Below are 23,299 nucleotides of genomic sequence, written 5' to 3' on the forward strand. Positions count from 1 at the left end.
ATGGATGAAAAAGTTGCTAGTAAGTGTCTGAATTTAATAGTGGCTGCCATTGACCTTGGGACTTCATATTCCGGATATGCATTCTCTGTGAAACATGACTGGGGTAGAGTAATGACGAGCATCTGGCAGGGAGGATCTCTTTTGACTCACAAGGCCCCAACATGTCTTCTTCTGAAAAAGGACCAGTCCGAGTCGTACTTTGGTTATGAAGCAGAAGACAGATATGCAGAACATACAGCATACGACAACAAAGATTACGAAAATTATTACTTCTTTCAAAATTTCACAATGATTCTCCATGAAGATGTGGTCAGTATCAAAGAATTTTTTTCTTAACAATACTTTCATAGCGCTTTAAGCTCAACTGAGCTTTCTTAATCGAATACTGTAACGTTTTTACACAAAGTACAAATAATTACAGGTACTTGGACACAGATTTGAAGTCAATATTTTCTCTATAATATTACGACTTATACATTTTAAAAGCATTTCACACAAATATTAATTAAAAATCTTATTTCATTTAAAAGATAGTAAAATTTAAAATATTTTGGCGGATTTGATTGACATATCCTTGCACTCTCAATAATTTAATTATATTCTTAATCCTTAGGAAAAGTGGCAATCTCGTTTTGTATAAATGAAAAATATTAATACTATAATCCAGAAAAATATTAATACTATTATCTAGAGAATTCAGAGTAGACATGTTCGAAAGCAAAACAAACACACAATATATTGTCAGTCCGTGCAGTTGTGGTAAGCAGACTGTGACGATTGGAACACACCCGGTGAATTCTAAACATAAACAAAAACAGAACTCGAGCCCTGTTTACAAAAACTGTGTACATAACACGAGTGTGCTGGATTTGATACAATCTGTACGCAACTCTTAGTTCGGAATGACGATACTTGTGAAGATGTTTTGCTTTCTAACATTTCTACTCTGAATAAAATTATTTTTCTTGATAAAAGTTTTAATATTTCTCATTGATACACATCAAAATTGCCACTTTTCCTAAGGATTAAGAATAAGGTTTGTGAAAGTGCAAGGACGTGTCAATCAAACCCGCCAAAAAATTTTAAGTCTTAATAACTTTTAAATGAAATAAGATTTTTAATTAATTTTTGTGTGAAATGCTATTAAAATATATAAGTCGTAATATTAAAGAGAAAATATTGACTTCAAATCTGTGTCCAAGTACTTTTAAAGGTGAACACGTCTCCTAAATAGGCATTTGCCATTTTCGATCAATTTCTACAACACATCAATTCACACCAGAGGCCTGTTCAGCAGAGCGAGCAGGCCTCTGGGTATACTCTTCAGACTCGTCACACCTGACTGCTTTATTGTCACGAGTATCTATGGAACGCCAAATTAACATATATTCAAATATTTGTACCTATCTTCAAATAATTGTACCTATCTGCAATTGAATTGTACCTATCTTCAAATGAATTGTACCTATCTTTAAATCAATTGTACCTATCTTCAAATGAATTAGAGATAGGTACAATTCAATTATACCTATCTTTAATTCATTTGAAGATAGGTACAATTAAATTGAAGATAGGTACAAATGCAATGAATTGGAGATAGATATAATTAATTTAAAGATAGGTACAATTGAATTGAACCTATCTTTAATTACTAAGATATTGGCAATAACAAATACTCCCTTTATCATACGTCATTTCCGATACGTCACAGCTGGCGCGAAAGTTAATCGGAATCTTCATCAGCTGGCTGCAATACAAGGTATACCTACATGATATACATGTGTATTTTCATAAGTATATGATGATTTTTGCACATTTTGAATTAACCCTTATTTCTCCTTTCATCCTTGTTGTCGTCGCTCAGTAGGTTCTGTGCGTTTCCCTCCATACTCAATATTGTCTCCAAGGGAGCGTTCATTATTTACCAACAACATAAAATGAATTGAACCTAGGTATAATTGAATTGTACCTATCTTCAAATCCTTTGTGGATATGTCTTAATAGAACCTATCTTTAAATCAGTTATACCTATCTTCAAATGAATTAGAGATAGGTATAATTCAATTGAACCCATCTTTAATTGAATTGAAGATAGGTGTAATTCTCTTAAAGATAGGTAAAATTCATTTGTACCTAGGTATAATTATTTAGAGATAGGTATAATTATTTATACCTATCTTCAATTCAATTGTACCTATCTTTAATTCAATTGTTTGAAGATAGGTGCAATTATTTGAAGATAGGTACAAATATTTGAATATATGTTAATTTGGCGTTCCATAAGTATCAGCGCGCAATGGCGACCCGTGTTCGTGCTGGTTATCTTGCATTACCTTTGTTTACATTTTATTGCAGTTACGTGTATCTGTGTTTGTTCGTATACGGCACTGATCTGTACAAGTTTAATTGAAAGTTTCTTTGGTATCTTTCTTTCCTGAAGTCAGAATTAGATTTTCTAATTGCCCATTCACTGAAGCTGCGAAGCTATATGTCTCCCCAGCACATAAACTGTCCTTGACCACTTATTAGAACTTTGGAAGTACCAAGACCCCTCGCCATTCAATAGCACCTCCGACGCAAAATCATGGATCTGGTCCAATTTTTAAAATAAAAAATTCCGTCTTTTGACCTCGAATTTGAGAAAACAATAAGTAAGTAATTAGGTTTCATGGAAAAGAGAGCAGCCCTCGTCAATTTGAAAAAAGGAGTAATTATTACACTTTTTAAGTGAATAGCTATGGCGATTTAACCCTCATGTCTTTTTACAAAAACTCGTTGAAAACATACTATACGCAAGAATACAGAAATACAGCACCGAAGAAAGCTCCCCCATTTTCAACAACAAGGATTTAGACTTGGAATCGGAGGTACATGTATTGGTGTGTCTAAAGGTTTAGCAATTAGAATCCGGCGCATCTGTTTATCCCCTGCCTTATATCAAAATCCTCAAATCCCATTTATGCAATATATGCTACACAAACCGTACAAACTGCCATTGATAAGATGACAGGACATGACAGGCAAAATCTATAACACTACAAGGAGAAAGACAGTAGCAGCAGGGTCACTCTGGTAACCACATACCATCCCGTCCTTAAGAACCTTGGCGGTATTTTTAAAAAGCACCTGCCAATTCTCCAATCAGATGAACGAATGGCAGAGGTCTCTAAGGAATTTTCGTTGACTGCATAAAGACGCCTCAGGGACCCAAACAACATTTTAGTAAAAACAGATTGGACAATCTACTTGTATTACCTAATGGAGGCTTTAAAGCTTGATCTGACAAAAGATGTCTTCTCTAGCTGTAAGCACAGCTCTGACACAGACAGCTTTAAAAGCCCCGTTACAGGCCGCAGCCAGAAAATACTAGGGAATTTGTCCTGTCATACTGACAACGGCATTTATTTCATAATTTGCAAATTCTGTTCCAAACAGTATGTTGGGGAAACAGATCTCCACAGGAGAGTCAATTATCACCGTTTAACCATTCGGATCAAAAAACTTAATGATCCCATTGGGGTACACTTCAGCCTAGAAGGTCACAAATGGGAGGACATGGCCAAAACGCTTATTGGCCATGATTCAAGATAGACAGATGCTTAGAGAAAAAGCCATATTCACATTAACGATTCGGGAACAACTTGCGCACGTATTTACATGTATAGCATATTTTTAAATTTTCTTTTATCCGGTCAACATTTCCAAATTTTTATCATATCCTAATTCTAATTTTAAAAATTGCCTTTGCATATCATCTTTCTTTGGTTTCTTTTTATCTTGGAAATTTACGCTATTTAGAGAGAATAAGACAGTCACAGTGTATCTTTTACTACATGGTCGCAATTAATTAAGGATGATTAATTCGTTAAGTTATGTAAATAAATCGTCAGAGTACACCCGATACACCGGACGCATTTCACAGCGCTCCAGATTTAATTCCCTTCAACCGATTAGAAACTTCTTATTAAGCATGTAACACTGTAAATATTTGGTGTTCTGTAGTTCAGTAGTAGTGCTAGTTGTTTTCAATTTCTTTTTCATTGTTTTATGAATTCTGAACTTTTTTTTCTTTTTAATGAGGAAGGGATAGGTCGTAATTTGACAATTTTTATTGTTTGTGTTGATTATCATTTTAGAGCCTTATATATTTAACATTTATAGAACCACATCAAGCATATACTGTGCAAGGATATAAAAGGATATACTCTAGAAGCAGGTACAGTGTTCATGCACTGCATCAAATACCTTAAAAACCACCTGTTTGATGAGATTAAGAAAACATTAGTATTCACCAAAGAAGAAGACATAGACTTCATCTTGACAGTACCTGCAATTTGGGGAGAAAAAGCCAAGATCTTCATGAGAAAAGCTGCCATGAAGGTAATAGTATTAAATCAATTGTATGTGTTTTACGTATATGAAAGATCAAGATGAAAAACAGGAATCAAGTTCAAAAGTTCATAGAAGTCCATAGAAACAACAGAATCGGGTTTGAAACGTTACAGACCAGATGCAAATTATCTATCCTACTGTTTAATTTTTTTTCATTTAATTGAAAGTGATAAAAAACAGCAGGCAAGGCGTCTAATAATATCGTCTTTGTTTGATAACCGTTCACGGTAGCTCAGTCGGTAGAGCGCTCGCTCTGTGATCGGGAGGTCGTGAGTTCGAATCTCGGCCCCGACTGACCTAGTCGTTAAAATGGTTAGCAACTGTTCCTTCGCCATGCGCTCGGCACTTTGAAGTGAAAGTTGCGGGTCCTTCGGATGAGACCTTAAAAACCGAGGCCCCGTGTCAGCGGTAGGCGTTGGCATGATAAAGATCCCTCCATGCTCAATGGCCCTGAGTGCCGAGTAAAGGTCAAAATTTGAAGCCCTTCACCGGCATACGGTGACGTCTCCATATGAGTGAAAAATTTTCGAGAGGGACTTTAAACAATAAACAATCAATCAATCAATCAATCTTTGTTCGATAACTGTCCCCGGTTTTCGGAGAAAAGGGGGGACATTAAAGTTCATTTGTCTCTGAGCGTCTCCTGCCGTGTGCTCTTTGTCATAATCAGGAAATAACGGAAAATCCGCCGTCAGTTCAGTGTTTAAATAATGGACTAACAGTATGAAAAAACGTCAGTCAGCATTTGACCCTGATTAATTGTACTTGCTGACAGGGCCATTGTATCGACCATAGAACTTACAAACTAATGAGACTGCTGAAATTCTTGCTTCATCAACTTGTTGGTCAATAATTTACTTCGTTTTAGTAATTGTTGATACGTAGAGCATGCTCTTGCGTATCGAATTAATTAAGAGATATAAACCCCGTATGCAGGTGATGAAGGTATATTGCTGCATAAGTAAGGGAAATTGGCGATAGTAAAGTTAACCCCCTTCCCCGCAGTCCCGCATTTTAACGCATATGCCATTTCCTATTTCTAACGCAAAATCACGCATATACCGTTTCCCCGCAATCACGCATTTTCACGCACTTTAAAAAGTTCATTTTAAAATCTTTAATTTAATGCCAATGTCCTTCTACTTTATACTTGCAAAAATCTCATAAAATAAGAAAACTTGAGTTATTTTTCTGTCAAAATTTAATATCAGAATATTATTTACGCTAAACTTTAGAGAAACGTGTACCACGCTAAAGGATGCTTGCGGGGAAATGGTAAAGTTCTATTTCTATGACGTGGAAATTAAGTGTATGTTGCATAACAGTTCAGTAAGTTGTACAGAGTTAAAGTCGTCTTGTTTATCATAAACCTGTTTGTTAGATTGCGATTAATGTCTTTTTCAAGTAATATCCAAATATGAAACGATGTGCCAGATCTATGGTCTTTTATTCAAGCTCACCGGGATAAACGAGGGCTGTTCAATAAATAATGTCCTGAACGGTATGACATAGAATACAGACATCATATGACATTAAGCTTGTCTTTTTCGCATCATTGAATCTCTACTGAACATAGGCGTCGGAACCGGGGGGCTGGGGGGGGGGGGGGGGGGGGGCTAAGCCACTTTTTTTCCAAACATATACTTAGTATAGATATTGAACATTGCTTCGTAGATTTAGCCCCCCCCCCCCCATACACACACACACTTTCCACAGACACGTCGCAGTATAGGTTAAAAATGGGGAAATCGGTGGTGTTTGGAAAAAAATTTTGGTACTGAAGTTCGGATCTAGCACCCCCCCCCCCCCCACGAACCCAAGAAATAGGATTTTCGTGTTTCGGAGACGGACTTTTTTTTTTTTTTTGCTTGTCAGGTATTTTTGAAGGTATAAAATTTTTTTTACTCTTATCCCCCCCCACTTTCAATTTGCTTCCGACGCCAATGCTGAATTTATAAAAAATTATGTGACCACTTTTCATCACATACTTTCACTGTGAGAAGCTGCAAAACAAGTGCTATTCGAGACACTGCATTGAAATTGAATGGTAAAGAATCAGTAAACTAGAATGAAATTAAACGCTTCATTAAAGCTGCTGTAAAACTCGTTAAGAATCCCAAAGAAATATTCACTGAAATATGTAAAATTTACGGCAACCAATGTCTGTTTTAAAGACAAATGAGCAGGTGGATTTTAATGATAAAAAATATATAATAGGCATCAAAAATTGGTACCGTCCTTGCCAACAAAAAATATAACAACTAGTGTACTGTTTGTCAAATTTCAACAAATGATCATTGATGATGTATGATGACGTTAAGACACATAGCAAATTTGATAGACATCATATCGGGAGTAGTTTACACAGTTTTAAAGAAACGTTTGACAGTAAAAAAAGCTTAGTACTCAAAGCTCATCCTATGTTTTGAATCAAAGTACTGAAAGTACTGATAGACGGAGGCTTGGAATAAACATGATTTGTTGTCTCTTTGGGAATTTTTTATTCATATTCTGACCCCAACATTTGCCTAAAGGTAGTTGGCCATATCTTTTGAACATTAGATACCAGGACATTTATACTTCATATTTGTATTTTTGTGGAAAGACCTTTCATTAGATATTAACAAGCTTGACCTTTTGACCTTGACCTACGAGATTCCATACTTATGAAAAAACTTTAACCTTGGCCATAAGTTTGGATGGTAAGGGATAAATAGTGCTTTTTATACGTACATATGTAATCCTTGTAAGAAGACCCAGAACTTTGACCTTTTGACCTTGGAGTTTGACCTACTTTTATAAGGCAAATCTTGACCATAACTTGAAAAGGTTTTGGGTTAGTGCTTTCATACTTTATATATTTAATCCTTATGACAAGACCTTTCATTTTATAGCAAGACATTTGACTTTGGAGTTTGGCCTACTTTAAAAAAAATATCATTGTTCATAACTTTTGAAGGGTTAGGGCTTCATACTTCACATATGTATTCTTTGTGGGAAGACCTTTCATAGCATACCAACAATCATGACATTTTGACCTTTAACTTGGAGATTTCCGTACTTATGGATTAACTTTAGCCTTAGCCTACTTTCATATTTCACAATTGTATTTCCAGTAAGAATACCATACTTTTGGTACCAATATATTAAATTTGCATCTTCGCTATATTGCCACACGGGGGGCCAGAGTGTTTCACAAATACATCTTCTTCATTTATTTATCGTGGTCTAATGTTTAATTATGTAATTTACTGAATTCCCATTTTTCATCAAAAGGACAAACCACTCTAATTGCAATAAACTATATTAATCTGAATTCTTTTATTTATTTATTTATTCAATTTGACAAAAACCACATGTGGCGCAAGTCATATATACAGTAAACAAATATAAAATATTTAGTCACATAGATTTTCTTATATTACATGCATCACGTATGAAGTTACAAATATTTCTTGTAGAATTAACATCTGCTGGATTAAGAATTTCATAAGATATACATGTATTATTAAAAAGTGTACAAAATTCACTTCTTAGTTGTTTATACAGAGGACATACAAATAAAAAATGATGTTCATCTTCAACGACATTTTGACAATTAATACAAAATCTTTCATCTCTTGGTATAATTGGGTTACAATATCTGCCAACCTCTATCTGTGGGCACTTATTCTCAATCGAGTCAAAAAAGAACGAAGATTCTTGGAAATGGAAAAATTTAAGTATGGTTGAATTTCAAGTTTGTTCAGATTCACTTGACTTATTAACTGACTGTAGAATGATAATTTGCCATTACCTTTTTCTCTGATATTTATTATATCCTTAAAACCTATATTCTCAAAATATTTTTTCAAATTATTTTCAAAATCATTTATTGATAATGTATTAGCATTTGAACCAATAACTTCATCAAGTATAGTTTGTATACAGTTTTGCCAACATGTTTTTCCACTTCCTGCAAGTTTTACATCCTCTAAATATGCATGTTGTAAAAGTAAGTTTGAATTCTCTTGATCTGCAACAAGTTTTTTAATCTATAATAATATCTAAATAATAATTTATAAACTCTGAAAATAATGGGAAGTGCACCAAACTCTTTAGTGACTCAAGGTAAGAGCTTCCTGAAATGTGAGAAAACCAAAAGTACTTTAGTATATCTAACTCTTCAGGACTAAAAGGAGCTGAGATACAAGCATTCAGATATATCAATGCATAGATCTAAACATGCACATTCAACTTTTGATTAACAATTCTGTTGTGTTGGGTAATGAACATGAAGAGGATGCAAATATTTCAAACATTATGAAAAATATTAAGCAGAACAAACGCCTGTTTGGTGCAGATCATGAAATGTACTAAGCTCTATAGCTTTTATTTTCCAGTGTGCATTAATCCTGACTTCCAAATTCTTACTTGACTGGTGATACCTTAAGAAAACATTTGCATCCAGGTGAAAGTTGACACGTACCGCAAAATGTGCCATCCCATTGTTTAAGTTTAATAAATTAGTGATTACAACGCCTTAATACTAGATCTCATGGATTCAACGATACCCTAATATCCAGTATTACATGTGATTTTACGGATAATACCCAATTTTGTGGAAAATCCTTCCCGTTTCAGAGGTGGATCCAGCCATTTTTGAAAGGGGAGTTCCAGGGTTGTACTGTATACTCTATATTCTTTCATATAAAAGGGAATAGTGAGTGGAAGAAACTTAATGTGTGAGAATCTATCTATTTAATACATATGTTAGACGTACAAATACATGTATTTTAATTTATTCTCGGAAAATGTTTTTTCTCTCTCTTTCTCTCTCTCTCTCTCCACTTGACAAAAAATAAAGGGGGCTTCCAACACCGGAACCTACCCTCCTTTGGATCCACCAATGAACCGCTTACAAGCATTCACCCATCTTTGACACTTTTTCAATATCTCTCCAAGGTTTGGGAAACCTAATAAATTTAACTCCTTGCATATATTTTTTGTGGGCATACTTTGAGTCACTATTGCAGATTCCATGACAACAGTGTTTTAATGCATCCTTTTTTTGGCTTGGGGTAAAATGCTGAGTGGAGTGGAGTGGAGTGGAGTCGTGGAGTCATGGAGTCATGGAGTGGAGTCGTGGAGTGGCGTCTGTATCATAACAGTACAGAAAGTTATACTCTCTTACACACAATCATTCCTTTGCAACATAGTTTTGGGTTTATGAGTGCCAAATGAAAAAAATAAAAGTAATGACCTTTAAATGTCACACAGGGATGAAGACTAGACTGCCGTTCACTATCAATGCACATAGGCAAAGCTATGAGTTGTTGACAGCTTTTACGTTACACACATGACAGCAATTATTTTTGATATTTAAAAAATGAAATACCAGGTAAATTGCAAAATAACCTTTGCACACATTGTACTTTTGTATTTTACAATTGTGCAGCATTCATAAACATAAAATCTCATCTTTTTAGGCTTGATAGGGGGATGTCTTTTAATTCCCGTTGAAGATCAGTATTGTCAATATCTGATCAAAGATTGAAGGCTTATTTTAAGGAAAGTTTCTCACAACATTAAAGTGTATACCCGGTATATGTATGAAAAAATGTCTTATAAATTTATTGCTTTATGCTTATCTTCAGTTGCAAACTACTGTGACATTCTTCAAGACTTCATCAAAATTTACAATGAAAAGTACAAAACCCTTAGGTCCTAGTCTTACTAAAATGGCATTAGCAAATATGCCAAAAAGTAGAGGTCAAAAACCAAAAGGAACTTCAGTAAGAAAGGGTCAGAATAATAAATGCAGTACTGAAATTATTGAATTTGAAACACCACATAGACCTTCCCTTGAGCAACCATTTCATCTCACATTTTTGGCTGGAATAGTGAAGAAATGTTATGGATGTGGACAGTTTTTTTCTGATAGACATAGGTCACCACCAAATGATCTTATTTTAAAACGCTTTGACCATAGTAAGTATTTAAGTCCAAACTCTAAAACCTATAAAACAACACCAACGTTGCAAAATACATATTATCATTCAGACTGTTGTAGAAGAACATGTCCTTTGTTTGAAATTTCAAGAGACGTTATTGTTCATGGAGAAATCATGTGTCAGTTAACTGCAGACCATAAAAATGTATTACAAAAGTTAAATATATCCATTCAGTAAAATGCATCTACTGTATTTGTACACAGAACTCTTGGAAAAGTGTGTAAAGTGTTTTGCTTAAAGTGTAGTTTTTAACCTTTAAATTTACAATGTATATTTTAATACAATTGTATTTGTTAATAGAACTGTAATCAATAGAACTCTTCAATGATGATGACATTTGCATTATGTAATATGAAAAAAACTAATTGAGACAGCCATGTCAAAGTTTACTATAGAGTATTGTAAATTTTACGAACATTTGTAGTTATTACTACTGAAATTTTAGAACAAATGAAATGCCAAAAAACATGAGATCTTGTATACATATAATGTATTAATTGTTTTTATTCCGATTTATTGAAACCAGGTTGTTAACAATTATTTTTTACTCATGCCTGGGTGAAATTTTCTGCTCACATAGTTTCACAGAAAGTTTGGTTTACTGACTAAGCACATTTCAATGCAGTAATTAAATCTGTCAAGACTTCTCGCCTATCAGGATAAAAGTGAGTGCACAGTTCACTCAGTCATTGTTTTTCAAAACAATGTGCCAAATGATCAAGCCATTCCCATTGTTGACATTTGAAGGTCAGAAAATTTTGTCAATATGGGCTATACAAATTAAAAGTGCATTAAAGTCTGCGTGATCACTAAAACAATTATAACTCTTGCAGATAGAGGGAGGGCGAATTGAGGAGAGTGACAGGAACTAATTTTTCTCATTTCTATTTTCTGTTAAAATTTCATGTCTTTACACAATTCTAAATATAATTTTTGAAGAATTTCTGCAAATTTAATCAGAAAAGGGATGGTAAAAAATGTACAAAGAGAGAAAAAATATTAATACAGAGAGAGGAAAAACTAATGACAATCAATTCAGCAAATATAAACAAAGAGGGTGCTTTGTACTTTAATAGTACACAAGATGTGTTTGTGAAACAATGATACCCCCGTATGGTTGCTTATGGCGAAGGTTGAATTTTTTCAATGCATATCAAACTGGAAAATTAGTTTCAAAAGACCAAAATTGTTGGTACCCAAATGAAGGTTTTGTCACAAGGAACACACTTGTCAAATATGAAAGGCCTGGTTCTTAGTGATCAAAACGTATGGCCAAGGTTAGATTTAAAAAAGATTAGGATCAAACTTTAAGGCCAAGGTAAAAAATATACATACCCAAAAGTAAGGTCTCACAATAAGTATGTTAACACCACATGTTATAATATATATAATTAATTTATGATATTTTGGGGGTAAAGGTGGTTCAAACTTTAAGGTCAAGACCAAGGTCAAATTTGGTGGTACCCAACAGAGGCTTTGTCAAAAGAAACACATCTTTGAAATAATATGAAAGCCATATAGCCCCACCCACTGAAAAACTTTCTGATAATAAAGCTGTCAACACCTCTAAATAGGTTTGTTGGTTTGGGACAGGAATGCAGTCATAGTTCAACATTCATCTGAACCTAGTTTTGATAGTCTTTGTTATGTGAACCTCCACTGACATTTAAAGGTCATAAGCTTTTCATTTACTTGTTTTTAAAGAAACTTTTGTTTCTTATTTCATTCTTTTAAAACAATTTCAAAAACACATCTAAAGGAATGGTTGTGTGTAAGAGATATCAATTTGTTTGCATAACTTTCTGTACTGTTATGATACAGAATCCACTCCACGACTCCACTCCATGACTCCACGACTCCACTCCACTCCACTCCACTCAGCATTTTACCCCAAGCCCCTTTTTTTGCACAGATTAGCCATAATATTACTTAATTAATTTACACCACAAAGTAAGATTCAAGCCACTGTTTTGGTCATGTAAACATAGAAACATGTGGGTCAGTTTGTCCCATCTAAATAGTTTGCAAAATCTTCTGAAATATGTGATAAGGAATTCTAAAAATAGATGCAGCAGAGATTCTGTACCTGTGCTATAAACAGATAAGACGCAGCTCTCTGCTGAGTCAGTGAGTGAACATTTAAAATATGTCAGTTTCAATTAAACAATGATGCAGATTTCTTTTACCTAGGTAATGTAGGGTATTAATGTGATAGGACCTTCGCAAACTAATTTAAAAGCCCTCAGGCGAGGTCAGATAATTATAGGTTCATGAGGGAAAAAAAAGAATTATGTATTGTTTTTGGAAAATATTGTGACCGAATTAGATTAATTGCATCAAAATCAGATGCAGAGAACTGCACTCGGTGATCTGTTTTAGTTTACCCGACAATTTAAATTCTGTGTCAGCGAGAATTTTTATCAGCCAATGAGCGTGTCAGCAGCAGACTCTATACATCACTGATCACCTGTCTGTATACAGCGCATATCTGATATCAGACAGGCAGGCCAGTTTATCAAAATTTAGCCTGGTTCCCTGTCCCTGTTTTGCTTCGTGTACTCCGCAGAAGGATAAAACGTACGCTGAACTAGGCCCTTAGGTCCCTAGTCTCGTTCAACCAGACGCTCGGCTGTCTCCGTGAACTCCGACCAGCAGAGAGTCTGGTAAAGAATCACGTAAGCGTTTGTAACCGTCAGAGGGCGCTATCTTGTTTTCATTTTAAAAATCCTTTTTGTAAGCAAAAGTTATATACGTTTCTTCTGCTTGATTGTGATTTTATATTAATAAACTGGTCTTTAATTAGGGATACCAAACGAGAAATTACAATATCAAATGAAAGAATGTGTATTACACAGGTAAGGCTACACTACTTTCACTTTTGCTTTCGTACAGAATATTTGCAAGATATGATAAAACACACTTACCTATAGCTGGTGGACATTACCGTAAACAATTCCTCTCTAACGGTTTTAACTTTTAGAAACATAACTTTTACATCTTTAAGTTATTTTTCTGCTGATTTATCACGTAATTGTTTGTAGGTGTGTTCTTTTCAGCCAATCAAAAACTTTACCAGAATTTCGGTAAGCCTCGCTTTGGCGTTACAATCGATATCACGTATCTTTACCAGACCCTCTGGGTGGTCGGAGATTTACGGAGACAGCCGAGGGTCTGGTTGAACGAGACTATTAGGTCCCCTGCTCAGTTCACGACTATCGGGCCTGTTTACTCCGCTACAAAATGTAGTGCGTTGCATACGTAAAGTGAAAGTAGAATAAATCGTAATACTGTGACGCCTTTACAGTGTAAAACAAACAACTTTTTAAAAGGAATAACCATCTGATGGGTATTAGAAAAGATAGAGGGGGTGGAGGGTGGGTGCTGAGCAACATTAACTGCAATTTTATACGATATATGATATATAAGCTTTTAACATTTATGGATTACAGTCATTTAGGGTATTTCGGGTCACCCCGATTTTCGGGAGTCATCGGGGTTTTCTTGACACAGTTCGCGCAAAACGTTAAAGAAAAACAAGAAGCTATTGCAGTCACGTCCAGCAAGGTATGTTATATGCATTCACACAGTTACAAATGAAAATATTGAAAATAGATGTCTTAATTAATACGTTGATTAATTGGCGTATGTTTCCCGATCAGAGAATTTTGCATGTCAAAAACGGAGACATCTTTTTTTCTTCGATGAAGTGAAGTTTACGTCTGATAAAACAATACATGTTATATACTGCTGGAAAGGAAAATTTATACGCTTTCTAATGCAACTAAACAAATTCTGGTTGCAATAAAATCTATTGAGGAAGTGGTGTATTCCTAACCCCCTTCGGTTTAGTGTATTTCGGGTCACGTGTGTTTCTACAGCTTCGTGTTTTGGTACGTCACATGTCAATGTTTACATTGTGCTTTTTCAATATTATCATGATTATAGCTTTTCTTTATGTAAAAATTTGTTATACTAAATTAAACATTATAAAAATAATCATTTTGTTAAAAAGAAAAATCCATTTTTTTTTTGTATGTGTGAAATAAAGTTGCTGTGCAAAAATACTGAATTTGTACATTTACAGTAGTGGTGAATGCTTCCAGTGGCGGATTCATTCGGGCGCCCCTTCCTCTATTGCAACAATTTTTCTTGTTTTTTTTTCCATGACTTTATTAAAACTCCAAATGATTTCATGAATTTACATGTAGACAAGTGGTGAATAAACATGCTAGGCCCCTACATACACATTGCTTATTTTCAGAAGAATGGGAAGAACAACTGCAACCGTTACTGGTGAACCATTGCCAAGTTTTCCACCCTGGCCCCATGTGCTGGAAAAAGGAGGAGGTGTTGTTATACCCTGCCAATACAAAGTGTGACCCAAAAACTTCCATGCAGCATTGACTGTTATAGAGCAGCATATTGAAAATATGCCTGAAAAGTCGGTCATTGATGTCTCCTTATCATAAAGTGTACATGCATCACATATGATTCTTTGTATCAAAGTTCATTTCATAGAATGTGAAGTTGTTTTTATATGTCCAAAGTAGCACCTTTGTTTTTTTTTAAATAAAAGTTTACATACTAAGTTTGACATACTTTATATCATTTTAAGATGCACATAAATTTACCATAAAATTTGCACTAAGAGAGAGAGAGAGAGAGAGAGAGAGAGATGCACATTTCCACTAGAAAGTGAGGGGGTGTTTTATATTGTAGTATCAAGGTACTATATTATTATTATGTTTATTTTGTAAATCTATAGATTTTTTATATGTTTATATTTAATATGAGTCCAAGTAGGACGAATTTACTTTTATTTTGTTACTGTATAATTTTTTATAGCCTTTTACCATGTTTACATTCCTAGTCATTTTTCCCGTTATTTAAAACCAGGTGTTTCCATTGTTACTTTTTTTTCTTTGTTAAAAAGTCATTTTATTCAAATAAATAATGACATAAAATGTTTGTCTCTGAATGTTACGAGAGAATTTAACAATCTAAAGGTCATAATTTCATGGTCTTCAAGCTAGATCCGCCCCACATTACACACGGTCAATGTAGTGTTGATATCAGCTTTCACCGTGAGCGATTTCCCCCACAAAAAAATCATTTCTGCTGAAATAACAATTGGATATTAGCAAAACTAACTAATTTTGGTCATAAAACAACATTAAATGTAATTTTTGTTTTGTTTTGCACACGTTTATAAAGTGACTCGAAATAACCGGAAGTGACCCGCAATTCCTTAAATTGAAGGTCTAGATAAAGCTCCCACTGCGGTCGTTTTATCAAAGATAATCGCAATTTGGTTAGTAAGTCTTTTCAATCAAACAATAAACTTCTTAATAATGCCCAGGAACCATTAATAATCTTGTTTGTTTAATTAATTGCAGTAGAAATGTAAAAAGTGACCCGAAATACCCTAAATGACTGTACGTTAGGTGACCTGTGGTCTCCCCTATGATTTTATTCCATGTAACGTTATAGTACACATCTGTAGGGGACAACAGTAAGGTGACCAGAGAACAAGTAATATTGTACATCAGTAGGGGGACCAGAGGTCACCTTATATTGTACATCAGTATGGGGACATCAGTAGGGAGAGCAAAGGTCACCTTGTATAGTACATAAGTAGGGGGACCAGAGGTCACCTTAAACTGTACATCAGTAGGGGGACCAGGGGTCACCTTATATTTTACAAAAGTAGGGGGAGCAGAGGACACCTTATTTGTACATCAGTAGGAGGACCAGAGGACACCTAATATTGTACATCAGTAAGAGGACCAGAGGTCACCTTATATAATACATCATTACGTTGACCAGAAGTCACCTTATAATGTACATCAGAAGGGTACATCAGTAGGGGGACCAGAGGTCACCTTATACTCTACATCAGTAGGGGGACCAGAGGGCACCTTATACTGTACATCAGTAGGGGGACTAGAGGGCATTTTGAATTCTACATATCTAGGGGACAACAGATAGGGGGCCAGAGAACACTTTATATTCTACATCTGTAGGGGGACCAGAGGTCACCTTTAATTCTACATAAGTAGGGGGACCAGAGGTCACCTTAAATTGTACGTCAGTGGAGGGACCAGAGGTAACCTTATACGGTACATCAGTAGGGGACATTAGTAGGAGAGCAGAGGTCACCTCATATTGTACATAAGAAGGGGAACCAGAGGTCACCTTATATTGTACAGCAGTAGGGGGACCAGAGATCACCTTAAATTGTACATCAATAGGGGGACCAGGAGTCACTTTATATTGTACATCATTTGGGGGACCAGAGGCAACCTTATATTGTACATCAGCTGTAGTAGGGGGACCAGAGGTCACCTTATACTGTACATCAGTGGGGGGAGCAGAGGTCACCTTTAATTCTACATATGTAGGGGGACCAGAGGTCACCTTATATTGTACATCAGTAGGGGACAACAGTAAGGGGACCAGAGAACGGCTTATATTGTACATCATTAGTGGGACCAGAGGTCACCTTATATCCTACATCAATAGGGGGACCAGGAATCACCTTATATTGCACATCAGTTGGGGGACCAGAGGCAACCTTATATTGTACATTAGCTTAAGTAGGGGGACCAGAGGTCACCTTATACTGTACATCAGTAAGGGGACCAAAGGTCACCTTATATTGTATATCAGTAGGGGGAGCAGAGGTCACCTTATATTGTACATAAGTAGGGGGACCAAAGGTCACCTTATATTGTACATCAGTAGGGGACCAGAGGACACATTAAATTGTACATTAGAAAGGGCGCCAGAGGTTACCTTTAATTCTACATATGTAGGGGGACCAGAGGTCACCTTATACTGTAAATCAGTTGGGGGACTAGAGGTAACCTTATATTGTATATCAGTAGGGGGACCAGGAGTAACCTTATATTGTACATCAGTTGGGGGACCAGAGGCAACCTTAAATTGTACATCATTAGAGGGACCAGGAGTCACTTTATATTGTACATCAGTTGGGGGACCAGAGGCAACCTTAAATTGTACATCAGTAGGGGACCTGGGGTCATCTTATATTGAACATCAGTAGGGGACCAGAGGACATCTAATTTTATACTTTAAATCAATAGGGGGACCAGAGGGCACCTTATATTGTACATCAGTAGGGGGCATCAGTAGGGGGACCAGAGGTCACCTTATATATTGTTCATCAGTAGGGGACCTGTGGTCACCTTATATTGAACATCAGTAGGGGACACTTAATATTACACTTTACATCAATAGGGGGACCAGAGGTCATCTTATATTGTACATCAGTAGGGGGACCAGGGGACACCATATATCGTACATTTGTAGGGGAACTAGGGGTCACCTTTGTTGTACATCAGTGAAGGACTAGATGACACCTTATAATGTACATCAGTAGGGGGCCCAGAGGGCACCTTATATTGTACATTAGTAGGGGGACCAGAGGACACTTTATATTGTACATCAGTAGGGGGACCAGAGGACACCTAATATTACACTTTAGATCAATAAGGGGACCAGAGGGCACCTTATAGTAGCGGACATAGGGGGACTAGAGGTAACCTTATATTGTACATCAGTAGTGGGACTAGAGATCACCTTTATATGTACATCAGTAGGGAGACCAGAGGGCACCTTATATTGTACATCAATAGGGGGACCAGAGGACACCTTATATTGTACATCAGTTGTTGAACCAGGGGACATCTTTTATTGTACACCAGTAGGGAGACCTGGGGACATCTTATATTGTACATGAGTAGGGGGACCAGGGGCCACCTTATACTGTACATCAGTAGGGAGACCAGAGGACACCTTATATTATCCATCAGCAGGGTGACCAGGGTCATCTTATATTGTACATCAGTAGGGGGAGCATAGGACTTCTTATATTGTACAACAGCAGGGTGACAAGGGTACATCTTATATTTTTCATAAGTTGGGGACATCAGTAGGGGGACCAGAGGGCACCTTATATTATTCATCAGTAGGAGGACCAGGGGTTTCTTATTTTGTACACCAGTAGGGTGACCAGAGGTCACCTTATATTGTACATCAGTAGTGGGACCATAGGACACCTTTTATGTACATCAGTAGGGGGAACAGAGGTCACCTCATATTGTACATAAGTAGGGAACATCAGTAGGGGGACCAGGGGTCACCTTATATTTTACAAAAGTAGGGGGAGCAGGGGTCACCTTATATAGTACAACAGTAGGGGGCCAGGGGTTTCCTTATATTGTACATTAGGAGGATGAAAGGACACCTTATATTGTACATCAGTAGGAGATAACAGTAGGGGGACCAGAGCTCACCTTTTATTGTACATCAGTAGGGAGACAGAGCCTTCAGTTCAGATTTAACGTTCGTTACTGGGTGGACCAGAAGTAAACTAATATTGTACAACAATAAGTTGACCCAAATTCACCTTATATGTTATTTCATTATGGAGACTTATGGTCATCTTTATATTGTACAACAGAAAGGGGACCATAGGCCACCTTATACTGTACAAAAGCAGACGTCAGATTATATTGTACACCATAAGGGGAAACAGAGGTCACCTTATACATCAAAAGGGGGTCAAAGGTCACCCTATGTTGTAGATCATTATGAGGACCTTAGGTCACTCTATATTTTACATCACAAGGGGGACCAGAGGTCACCTTGTATTGTACATAAATAAGGAGACCAGTGGTCCCCTTTGTTGTACATTTTTAAAGAAATCAGACATAAAAAATATTATATGAATGCAGAGAGATAAAGCATCAACGATTCTAGACTCGTCTTAACCAACAGACACCTAAAAAGAAAACAAGGACGGACCAGTGGGTACAGATAAAATGCATATTAACGAGATGCTAGACGTTCACTTAAGAACACGACAAGAGGCCTATGGATCTTATAGGTCATTTGAACATCTTGTAAAACTTATAACCTTTCATTTCAAATAAGCGATAATAATTAGCAATAATTAGTAGTGCTCATTGACCAAAAAAACCCTCATCCTGAGGTCATACATTTCACAATTTTGAAAAAAAGGACCATTGTTCATAAAAAATAAATTGGTTTATACCAAAGAACAAATTTCAAAGCATTAATTCAATTACAGTATTGTCTACAAATGACATGGTACCCATGAGCCAGGGGCCTTGAAATTTATAATTCTGGAAGACACTCCCTTGCTTATCTTAACTATATGTGGTTAGTTTAATTAATATCCAGGAGCAGAGAGGAAGATTTTTTTAAAGAATTAAGGAGGCTGGGGGACAACAAATTAACCACAAATTAACCATCAGTTTTAACTTATTTTTTAAGATACGGTATCATAAGCTGTCAACTATCATTTGGCAAAGAAAAAATTCATACATTTTAGTTTTTAAAATTTGATCATTTTTGTATATCTTTATATGGAGCTCTTCTTTTAAAGGAGATCAAAATAGTCTGAAAATAGCTGCCACTCCTCAGCCTCTTTAATGAATATAAACTTTACAGTTTATATAGCCCCAGTGTAACACCGGAACCCCTGACCTTTGGGTCGCGAATTTCAAAACTTTGGAGAGAATACCCTTCCTCATCACAACTTTGCATGTAGTTAGTTTGTTTAATATCCAAGGGCAGAGGGAAATATTTTCAAAGAATAAATGCATTTCATAATTATTATTATTGTCGTTATGGGTATTTCCTGTGTGAACAGAATGGTGGATCTGTGTGGTTTCTATGTCACGTGACATGGTCATATAAATAGCAGGTGCGTGCTTAAAAAGTTACTCTACCGCTCGTACAGAACGTGAAAGGAATGGAAAGCAGTAAATTAGGCACACACACATATATGTATGTATATAAGTATTATTTAATGATTAAAAATAATTGTGTTGAAATGAATACAAATGTGTTAAATTTGTAATAAACGTTCTGACGAGCAGCATTCCATACATATGAGTTGATTATTCTTTCAATACAGAATAAAAAGTATAATTAATTTATATTCGGACAGACGAAGTGAGAGAGATTATAAATTAATATAAATTTTATAGCCCTGTCTTAACCCCCAGGGCCCCTGACCCTGGGACGATGAATTTCACAATTTTGGTATGGAGTCAATGCTTATAATAATTATGCCAACAGTTCGACGGCTTGATGTTAATGAGTAAAGAAGATTTTTAAAGATTTCATCAATTGTAGTAATTACGCCCAAACATTCTTGCCTTAGGGGTTGGAGGGCAGGGACCATGAACTAAAAAAAATTCCCCTTTCACCCATAGATGCTTTATGCCAAAATTGGTTGTAAATGGTTGAGGGATTACAGAGAAAAGCTGAAATGTTCGAATGTTAACGAACAATGCACAGCGCACGACGCCAGAAAAAAACCTGATAGGAATAAGTCAAATGCGTTGATTCAGGTGACCAAATAAGGAATTCTTTGGTCTTAATATTTATGTAAAATATTAGGTGTCTGCTGGTCTCCCTGTTGACTTACAATATAAGATAACCTCTGGTCTTCTTATTGATGTAAAATATAAAGTGTCTTCCGGTTTCTTCATTGTCGTTCAAAATAGTGTTATCATTAGTTTTTAATGAAGTACAATATAATGTGCCCTCTTGTCCCCCTACTGATGTACAAATTATGAGGGCTGTTCAATAAATAATGTCCTGAACTGTATGACATACAATACTAAGGTTGAATTTATAACAATTGATGTGACTACTTTTCATCACATAGTTTAATTGTGAGAAGCTGGAAAACAAGGGTATTCGAGACACTGCAATTCTGATTTTAAATATAAGTTGACCTCTGGTCCCCCTTTTGATGTACAATATAAAGTGGTCTCTGGTCCCCCTACTGATGTACAATATAAGATGACCTCTGGTCCCCCTTATGATTTTAAATATAAGGTGACCCCTGGTCCCCCTGCTGATATACAATATAAAGTGGCCTCTGGTCCCTCTACTGATGTACAATATAAGGTGACCTCTGGTCCCCCTTCTGATGTTAGATATAAGGTGACCTCTGGTCCCCCTTCTGTTGTTAGATATAAGGTGACCTCTGGTCCCCCTTCTGTTGTTAGATATAAGGTGACCTCTGGTCCCCCTTACTGATGAACAATATATGGTAGCCTCTGGTCCCCCTACCGATGCACAATATAAGGTGACCTCTGGTGCCCCTTCTGATGTACAAAATAAGGTGACCCTTGGTCCCCCTTACTGATGTACAATATAAGGAGACCTCTGGTCATCCTAGTGATGTTAAATATAAGGAGACCTCTGGTCCCCTTACTTATGTATAATATAAGGTGACCTCTGGTCCCCCTACTTATGTACAATATAAGCTGACCTCTGGTCCTTCTGCTGATGAACAATATAAGATGACCTCTGGTCCTACTACTGATGTACAATATTAGGTGTCCTCTGGTCCTCTTATTGATGTTCAATATAAGGTAACCTCTGATCCCTCTACTGATGTACAGTAAAATATTACGTGACTACTAGTCTCCGTACTCATGAAAAATATCGGGTGACCTCTGGTCCCCGTACTGATGTACAATATAAGATGTCCTCTGGACACCCAACTGACGTACAATATAAGGTGAACCCTGGTACAACTGCTAATGATCAATATAAAGTGACATCTCATCCCCTTACTGATGTACAATATAAGGGGACCTCTAGTCCCCTTTCTGGTGTTAAATATAAGGTGTCCTCTGGTCCCGCTACAGATTTACAGTACATATTAGGTGACCACTATTCCCCGTACAATATAAAATGACGTCTGGTCATCCTTCTGATGTTAAATATAAGGTGACCTCTGGTCCCCCTACTGATGTACAATAAAAGGTGACCTAAGGTACCCCTGCTGATGTACATATGTAACTTCTGGTCATCCTTCTGATGTTTAATCTAAGGTGACCTCTGGTCCCCCCTACTTATTACAATATAAAGTGACCTCTGGTTCCCCTACTGATATTCAATATAAGGTGAATTCTGTTTCTCCTACTGATGTACAATATAAGGTGACCTCAGGTCCCCCTACTGATGTACAATATAAGGTGTCCTCTGGTCCCCCTACTGATGTACAATATAAGGTATCCTCTGGTCCCCCTACTGATATACAATATAATGTGACCTCTGGTCCCTCTACTGATGTGCAATATATCGTGACTTCTGGTCCCCCTACTGATGTACAATACATGTATAACGTGACTTCTGGTCTCCTTGTTGATGTTCAATATTAGGTGTCCTCTTGTTTTCCTAATGAAGAACAATATGAGGTGACATCTAGTCCCCCTACTGATGTACATTGCATGTATAAGGTGACCTCTGGTCTCCTAATTGATGTTCAAGTGTTTTCTCGTCCCCCTAATGATAACCTATATAAGGTAACCTCTGGTCCCCCTACTGAGGTACAATACCTGTATAAGGTGACTTCTTGTCTTATTATTGATGTTCAATATTAAGTGTCTTCTTGTCCCCTTACTGATGTACAATATAAGGTGTACTCTGGTCCTCCAAATGATGTACGATATAAAGTGACCTCTAGTCCCCCTAATGATGTACAATACATGTATAAGGTGAACTCTGGATTCCTTATTGATATTCAATATAAGGTTATATCTGTTCTCCCTATTGATGTAAAATCCAAGGTGACCTTTAGTACGCCTACTGATGTACAATATAAGGTGATCCCTGGTGCCCCTACTAATGTAAATATAAGGTGATCCCTGGTTCCCCTACTTATGTACAATATAATTGACCTCTGGTCCCTCTACTGATGGGCAATATAAGGTGACCTCTGGTCCCCCTACTGAAGAACAATACATGTATAAGGTGACTTCTGGTCTCCTTATTAATTTTCAATATAAGGTGTCCTCTTGTCCTTCTAATGAAGAACAATATAAGGTGACATCTGGTCC

At 36.4% G+C, this 23,299-nt stretch overlaps 1 protein-coding gene across 1 annotated transcript in view; it reads left to right on the plus strand.

Moving 5' to 3' along the window:
- LOC134244026 (heat shock 70 kDa protein 12B-like) overlaps positions 1-23,299 on the plus strand; it is a 28,846-nt gene continuing 5,547 nt past the window's right edge. Inside the window, exons 1-2 of the mRNA XM_062726278.1 lie at positions 1-309; positions 4,162-4,380. Coding sequence (XP_062582262.1) covers positions 1-309; positions 4,162-4,380 — 528 coding nt within the window. The remainder of the gene's footprint in view (positions 310-4,161; positions 4,381-23,299) is intronic.

This window comes from Saccostrea cucullata, unplaced genomic scaffold (genome assembly GCF_032062105.1).
Source record: "Saccostrea cucullata isolate Sc308-1 unplaced genomic scaffold, CSIRO_AGI_Scuc_v1 ctg108, whole genome shotgun sequence".
NCBI lineage: Eukaryota > Metazoa > Mollusca > Bivalvia > Ostreida > Ostreidae > Saccostrea > Saccostrea cuccullata.